At 39.7% G+C, this 9,049-nt stretch overlaps 1 protein-coding gene across 1 annotated transcript; it reads right to left on the bottom strand.

Moving 5' to 3' along the window:
• Positions 1 to 483: 483 nt before the first annotated feature.
• On the bottom strand, positions 484 to 2,134 carry LOC119569500. Its single transcript, XM_037917637.1, has 4 exons — positions 2,108 to 2,134; positions 1,695 to 1,803; positions 1,318 to 1,383; positions 484 to 794 (listed from the first exon to the last, which is right to left on the bottom strand). The coding sequence occupies exons 1-4, from the start codon at positions 2,108 to 2,110 to the stop codon at positions 508 to 510; spliced, it is 465 nt and encodes a 154-aa protein (XP_037773565.1). The 5' UTR covers positions 2,111 to 2,134; the 3' UTR covers positions 484 to 507.
• Positions 2,135 to 9,049: the final 6,915 nt, after the last annotated feature.

Here is a 9,049-nt window from a genome sequence, read left to right as displayed (position 1 = left end):
TATAATACTTTTTTTTATATGTATGCTGTATAATGAATGATAAATATACATAATAACAATAACATATATTTATACATTTATCCATATTATAGTTAAATATGTATATGCATACATATACATATTCATGTCTCTGTATTTATTTGTATTTACATTTATTTATACATATTTGGATATATATTTATATATATTTATATATATTTGCATAAGTATGTATATAATTTTACATATATACATACATATATATACATATACGTATATAAATATGGATATACATATATATATATATATATATATATATATTATATATATATATATATATGTATATATTTGTATAAATATATACATGGTGTGTGTTTAAGATTTCGTATCCGGTCAAAAACTGGTTGAGTACACACGTTCCACTGGAAAATGTTCCATAAGTTGGTATATGTATGACATTATTTGATTCACGTAAGCCATTCCAAGGGGAACAAAACGATAAACAAAATTCCAATCGAAATTTATTGGTCAAAGGGCATTCTTGTGCATTTCAAAGAAATCTGAAGCCAATTGAAGAAAGATCTTGGTGGCGTCCACAGGAAAAAAAAATGATAAAGAAACGAACAAACAGCAAAAAACAAGAAAAATATAAAATGTCCAAGCACGTAGTTGTTCAACAGTCGATCCAAGGTTTGTGTCATGCGGCCATGCAGTCGCTGGGGCATGACTCAGACTGCTAAACAAACTTTCCTTTGGGAACAGGCGTCTCTGCAACATTTCTGACCCGGTGGACACTGGTGGTCGTTGTAGCAGAACTGCAAAGAAAAGGATTCGCGTTTGACGTCGAGAAGATTTTCATCAGAATGGAGTATTCCTCGAAATGAGTTGGAAATTATTTAATCCCAAGCATAACTTAAGAAATTTCCTTCACATTAATCATTTTTCATTGCATGTAACTACCATGAATATACACAATTATAACAAAACCTACTAGGCCAAACAGTCATATAGAAACAGTAAATAAATAAGTTTATTCTGCTTATAAAATCAAACCATTTTGAAATTATGGTTATGAATGTTGAGTCTTTTAATCATGCATTACTTTCCATCGTGACAATAAATTCGAAGGTTAATAATTCTTCTAGAATTATCAGGTTAACACTCTTAAAATAGCAAATGATTTACAAGACAAAGGCATAAAGATAATGCTGAAAATTAATTAATAAAGTAAAAGAAAACCACTGTTTATCCTCCCATTCATCCACCTAGCGGCAGCTGGAGCGAGCAAAGTCGCCGAGCCGAGCGGACAGGGAGTGAAGAGAAGCCGGAAATACTTACGGGGAAGTTGCCGTCGAAAAGTCGATGCACGGAGGGGGGTAGGGCAGCGAGGGGGAGGAGGAGGATCTGTTGGAGAATCGATTTGATTGGAAAAGATTTGGAGGGAAGAAGGGTAATGGGGGGAAACGTTTTACAGATGATTATTTGTTGTGCTCAGCACGATGTGCCTCTATATGTATTCATGTCCATATATTTGAGAATCACTTATCTATTTGAGATTTACTTATCTGTATGTCTATTTATCTCTCACTACACATAAAAAATATGGAACCCATCGTCTCACTACTTAAAGTAAACATAATATACACGTCTTTCTTATATAAATATAAACTTGCCCACCTATGCAACACAAAAGTCAAAGGTCACCAGTCACTCACCACAGCACACGTCAGTCTGCCCAGGAGTCTGGCAGTAACGGCTGCACTTCTGGCTCGCCATGGCTACTACGAAGGAGGCAGCGAGAAGGACAACAGAGCGAAGGCACAACTGTAATGCAAATTCATGTTAAGATCACCTATACAGAAAGAGAAGACACAAATAACAGAACGAGATATCTGTTCTCGTACTTCGAAGGTAAATAAAAAATAGTGAAGTTATCCAAATTCGTTAATAAAGACCTTAAAAAAAATATATATATATTTTTTTTTTTCAGGTACAGTTTCGTTAATAAAGACCTAGAGAATTGCAGTAAAAAAGAGAGAAAAAAAATATATATATATATATATATATATATATATATATATATATATATATATATGTATGTATATATATATATTCGAGAGCAACCAACCATCGTTATGTTATGTCTACAAGAAGGCTATAGGCTGAACTGTTATTGCAGGCAGGAAACGGGCTTTTTATATGCTCCCACAGTGCGTCTAGTTGCCGGATAGACTTTGGCAATAGCGTGAAGGTGAACCGTCAATGCTGTTGCTGACCACAAGTATTTTGGTAATATAAAGTCTTCATACATGCATACGAGCATATATATAAATACATATACATACATAGAAGACACACACACGCACTTAAATATCAATATATCTACGTTGTCTCCCAATCTATCTATCTATCCATCTATAGATAATGCCAAGAAAAAGATGATACAGAAATGGTTTATATATGTCCCAAATATATCTATATGTATATAAATATGATAGATATATACTTGGTTATACACATATACATTTAAACATATATATTTATATATATGTTCATCATTTACTTTTTTATCTCTTATTATTAAATTTTTCATACATATATATACGTATATCAATTCAATACATCTTATTATATAATATATATATATATATATATATATTTTATATATATATATATATATGTATATATTTTAAGATTTATATATATGTATATATACAATACTTTTGTATGTGTTTATATAGAGAGAGATGTATGCATATATACAAATATATGTATAGTTATTTATCTATATCTATTTTTATGTATCAATACATGCACACACACATAGATATTCATTATATAAAATATATATATATATAATATTTTATATATTTTTATATATATTTTATATATATATGTATTATTATATATATATATATATATATACTTTATATATATGCTTTATATATATACACACACACACATGCACAATGTATATATAAATTCAAATTTGAATATATATGTATTTTATATGAATATATATGAATATGTGTATATACATCCAATACATATACATATAATAATGTATATAAAAATGTATATACATACACATATTTTATATATACATATTATGTATTACAAATGTGCATATATACATATATTTTTATATATACATGTATAAAATATATACATATGTATATATATATTGCATATATCTATATCATATACATTTATGTTTTAATACATATACATATATAAAATATATATAATATATATATATTATATATATATGTATATATATGCACACACATATTTGTGTATTAAAATATATATATATATTAATATATATATATATATATATAATATGTGTTGTGTGGGGGTTGGGGTGTGGTTTTGTGTGTGTCCTGTGTGTGTGTGTGGTGTGTGTGTGTGTGTCATATATATACATTTTTATTCACTTATTCATAAATATATATACATATATACTTACGCATTTGTGTGTATATATAAACATGTATATGTATTATATGTATTCATGCTTTTATATATCAAATAGTATATACATGTATGTGTATATGTATATATATCCCACACACTTATACACGCATTTAAGTATATGTAGTATATATTATATACATATATACACATGTATATGTAAGTATGCATATATATATGTGTATATATACATGAATATATCGATATATTTTACAAATATTGTGTGCGTATGTAACATATTACCTAGCTATATACACAATATTATATATATATATATATATAAAATATATATTTATATATATATATATATAAGTATATATATATAATATATCATATACATATAAATATGTGTGTATATGTATTCATATGTATATATACATATAAATAATATGGATATATATGCATATATATGTATAAATACTTTACAATATATTTATGTATACATATATATATATATATTATATTATATATAATATAATATATAATACATATCTACAGGTGTATTAGATTTATATTGCCTTTATGTATATATATGCAAAAATATAAACATTACATATATAAATATATATATATAGATTTATTTAAATACCCACATTAAATTTTTTGTAAATATATTTATTTCTCCACTTATTTATTCCTTTACATACATACATATTCATACAGGCATATATATATGAATATATATACATATATAAAATTAATATATAATATATAAAATATATATTCATCATCATCAAGGCTAAGGCCGACGGGGGCACATAACCGAAATCCCCCCTTCGCTTCCAGCCACGAGGATCCTCGAGGCGAGTATCCAGGCGGGCCAGGGCCCCATCTTTAATTCCTCGTGACAGGGACTTTTTAAACAAGAGGCATCAAGACGAGCTCCAAGACACTGGATAGCGTCCAAATTCGCTTCCATAGAGCAAAACTGGCAGTTATCGAGGCCTTGAAGACACGCAGGTTGGTCCTTCTGCATGGGTCCCAACATCTCCAAATGCTCTTGTTGAACGAGTTCATGGCTCCTGTTGCCAGACCAATCCGTCTACTGACTTTTGGTCGACAGCCCAGAGGTATGGACTACGCTACCAAGTAGGGTAAAACTCTGTAACTTCAACGTCCTCTGCCACAAGCTGGATCGATAAAGGGGGTTTCCCCTAACAGGCCCCTAAAGTCCTGAATCTTGGTCATGGTCCAGGAGACCTCTAGACCAAAGGGTTTTGCTAAATGCATCAAGAGCCGCCACCAAGTGACTCCAAGGACTCAGATAGGATAGCAACATCATCGGAAAAGTCAAGGTCTGAGACCTTGATATGCTAGTGTTGCCCACACTGACTTGGCTAGTAGCTCTGCCCATTATCCAGTCCATACGGTGTTGAAAAGTGTTGGTGCAAGGACACAGCCTGCCTCGCGTCTGAATTAACAGAGAATTTCGACAAACCCACCATCACACTTTACAGCACTTTCGTACCAGTAAAAGGTTGCTATTGGGCCAATAATCTGTGTCGGAATTCCCCTGGGTCTCAGGATCCCCAATAGCGATTCCCGATGCACCAAGTCAAACGCCTTCTTGAGGTTGATGTGGGTTGCAAAAAAACCCATGACCAAACTCACGACGGAGTTTCACAATTATTTGAAGCACGAGTATATGGTCTATTGTGGACTTGCCAGCAGTAAATCCAGACTGCTCCGGTCTCTGATGCCTAAGTGGTTGCGGATCCTTTTCAGAAGAACGTGGGCGAGAACTTTGCCTTTGTATGCGGGAGCAGTGTAATCCCATGGTAGTTGCTATAATCCCAACGATCCCCATTCCCCTTCCAGAGAGGGATGACCATGCCCCTTAGAAGGTCAGGGGGAATGGTACCAGACTGCCAGATGGCAGTCAGGACTGTATGCAGGCCCCGAGCCATGGGTTTCACCTCCACCTTTAGCAGTTCAGCCAGGAATCACATATGCCTGAAGTTTTCCCACTCTTCAGCTTGATATCGCCAGCCTAACCTCTGTTGGGTAGGAGGTTCCTCGCTGATGGGTGGGTTTGGCACAGGTTTGTGACATCGCTTGCATCAGGTAATTGTGGAGGGTCTACCAGGTACAACTGTTCAAAATACTCATTCCAACTTTCACGAACCCCAACATGATCTGAGATGATCTTTTTCATCCGCTGTTTTGGACTGCAGTCATCTGTGAGGAGGGCTTTAGAGTTTCAGCTTTCTCAGGGCTTGGTAGGTAGGGCGAAGGTCTTTTCCCAAAAAATGGCCTTCAACCTCCTCAGCAAGATTTCTGATGAAATGTTCCTTGTCCCTTCTCAGCAGTGTCTGGGGCCCTGCGCACCAGGAGCGACGCAAGACTTTATTACCATTCAAAAACCCAGCCATGTGACTCGCTTCAGTGGCCTCTAATGTCTCCAGCGAGATAGAATCTGCCTTGTATTCGGCGTATTTTTTGCACATACACATATATATATTTTTATATATGTATATATACTTTGTATATATACGTATATAAGTATAATATATTATATATATATATATATATAAAATATATATATTATATATATTATATATATAAAATAGGCGCGGTAGGCGTTGGAACATCCGGTCCCTTTCGCAGGATGAGCGGTTACCTCTGCTATCGCGGGAATTGAAGCGACTGGGAGTTGAGGTGCTGCCCTCTCAGAGGTGAGAAGAAACCCGGTAGCGGCACGATCAGTGGGGGTTTTCACCTACTACTGGTCGGGGCCCCAGCGATGGTCACACCTCCAGGGTGTAGCCATAGCCATCTCCAGTCGACTTCAGCCTGCGGTAGTCGAGGTGACACCGGTGATGAGCGTATCATGGCATTGAGTCTGAGCATGCTTTTGGCTTCATGTCTCTTATTGCTGTATACGCTCCCACCGATGTACATAAAACCGATGTGAAAGAGGCGTTCTAAAGCCAAACTCGCATCTGGGCAGACGATTGCCCCGGCGAGACTTCGCATTGTTCTGGGCGACTTCAATGCGGTATCCGGCTGTGACCGAGCTGGCTACGAGATGTCTGTCGGCCCTCATGGCTCGGGAGCTGATCCCAGCAGCGAGAATAGCTCCTTCTCCGGGACTTTGCTAGGTCCCAGAAAATGAGGGTCTCTGGCTCCTGGTACCAGCGCCCAACTCGCATCGCTGGACTTTGGGACATCGATACGGGTACAGTGGCCAAGGAGATCGACCACATCCTTGTAAGCACGCGATGGAGGATCTCCCGAACTGCAGGGTTTACCGGAGTGCGAGTTCTGTGGCCCGACCATAGGCTGCTTTTGGCTACCCTGCGGGTCCACTTCAAAACTCCCCGTCCCTCCAGTGGGCCCCCCTAAGGGGTTTCACTTTGGGCAGACTAAGGGAGGAGGAGTGTGCCCCTGGGGTCCCCACGGCAGTCTCTGACCGATTCTCAGAAACCAGCAACCTGACGGATCCAGTTGCTCTGTTGGGAGTCCTTCAAACGCGTAAACACTCGAAGCAGCTCAGGGTTTCCCTTGGCGTACGCCCAAGGGCAAAGGAGAATACCATCTCCCTGGGGACATTAGAGGCCACTGAAGCGTGTCGCAGGCTCGGCTAAATGGGAATCAAGTCTTGCGTCGTTCCATGGTGCGTAGGGCTCGGACACTGCTGAGAAGGGATAAGGAACAGTTCATCAGGAATCTTGCTGAGGAGGTCGAAGGCCATTCTTGGTAAATGACCTTCGCCCTGCCTACCAAGCCTGAGAAAAAATGAACCCTAAGCCTTCCTCACAGATGACTGCAGTCCGATCAGCGGATGGACGGATCATCTCAGATCAGTTTGGGGTCGTGAACGTTGGCTGAGTATTTTGAACAGTTGTAAACCCGGTGGATCCCCCAACAGTTAGCTTGGATGCAAGCGATGTCTCAGTGCCTGTGCGGACCCACCCATCACGAGGAACCTCCTACCCTAAAAAGAGGGTTTGGCTGGCGATTTCCAAGTTGAAGAGGGGGAAAGCTGCAAGGCATATGTGATATCCTGCTGAACTGCTAAAGGGTGGGGGTGAACCTATGGCCCCGGGCCTGCATGCAGTCCTGACTGCCATTTGGCAGTCTGGTACCATTCCCCCTGACCCGCTGAGGGGCGTGGTCATCCCCCTCTGGAAGGGGAAAGGGATCGATGGGACTGTGCAACTACCGTGGCATTACACTGCTCAGCATACCAGCAAGGGTTTTCCCCTCCCCAAATTTTTCTGAAACGGATCCGCAAAAAAACCTACTGAGGCACCAGAGACCCGGGGCAGTCTGGATTACTCCTGGCAAGTCCACAATAGACCCTATCCTAGCGCTTCGAGTAATTGTGGAAAGCCGTCGTGAGTTTGGCGTGGTGCTTGCAGCCTACATCGACTCAAGAAGGCGTTTGACTCGGTGCATCGGATCGCTATGGGAGATCCTGAGGGTCAGGGGAATTCCGACACAGATTATTGGCCTGATAGCAAGCCTCTATACTGGGACTGAAAGTTTCTGTAAAGGTTTTGGGGGGGTATGTCGAACTTCTTCCCTGTTAATTCAGGGGTGAGGCAAGGCTGTGTCCTTGCACCCACACTTTTCAACACTTGTATGGACTGGTAATGGGGAGAGCTACTAGCCAAGTCAGTGCGGAGCAAAACTAGGCAATATTAAGGTCTCGGACCTTGACTTTGCCGACGATGTTGCCATCCTATCTGAGTCCTTGGAGTCACTTGTGGCGGTCTTGATGCATTTTGCAATGAGGGGAGCCCTAGGTTAGAGGTCTCCTGGACCAAGACCAAGATTCAGACTTTGGGGCCTGTTAGGGGAACCCGTTCGTCGATCCATGCTTGCGGCGAGGACGTTGAAAATCACAGAAAGTTTTACATACCTTGGTAGCGTAGTCCATATCTCTGGGTTGTCAGACCAGGAAATCAGTAGACGGATTGGTCTGGCAACAGGACCATGAACTCGATCAACAAGAGCGTTTGGAGATGTCGGTACCTAGCAGAAGGACCAACGCGTGTCTTCAAGGCCTTGATACTTCCAGTTTTGCTCTATGGAAGCGAAACCTGGACGCTATCCATGCCTTGGAGTCTCGCCTTTATGCCTTTTGTAACAAGTCCCTTTGCCGGATCATGGGGTACAGTTGGCAGGACCACGTGTCCAACCGGGGGTTACACCGTGAGACTGGCATGGGACCGTTACTTGCATAATCCGGGATCGCCACTCAGGATATGGCCACCTAGCTCGCCTCCCTATGGACGACCCTGCCACCAGGGTTTTCTCTCTGCGAGACAACCCCGGGTGGAGGAGACCTGTGGACGTCCTAGGAGATCATGGCTGGGCAGCTCGACGAGGGCCTGTCGTGAGGGAAATAGAGATGGGCCGTGTGCCTGCCTGGAGACTCGCCTCGAGGGGTCCTCGTGGCTGGAAGCGAAGGTGGAAAGCGGCCATGCGCCCCGTCGGCGTTTGCCCCTTGATGATGATGATATATTATATATTATATATATGTATATATACATGGTACATTAGTTAGATTTTGTACCCGTTTTGAAACTGGCTTTGGACACATGTTCCCCACCGGGTTATTTATGACAATGTTTGATGCACGTAAGAT

Source organism: Penaeus monodon, unplaced genomic scaffold (assembly GCF_015228065.2).
Source record: "Penaeus monodon isolate SGIC_2016 unplaced genomic scaffold, NSTDA_Pmon_1 PmonScaffold_1578, whole genome shotgun sequence".
NCBI lineage: Eukaryota > Metazoa > Arthropoda > Malacostraca > Decapoda > Penaeidae > Penaeus > Penaeus monodon.
Note: the sequence above shows the minus strand (reverse complement) of the source record. Positions and strands in the feature narration are given on the sequence as shown.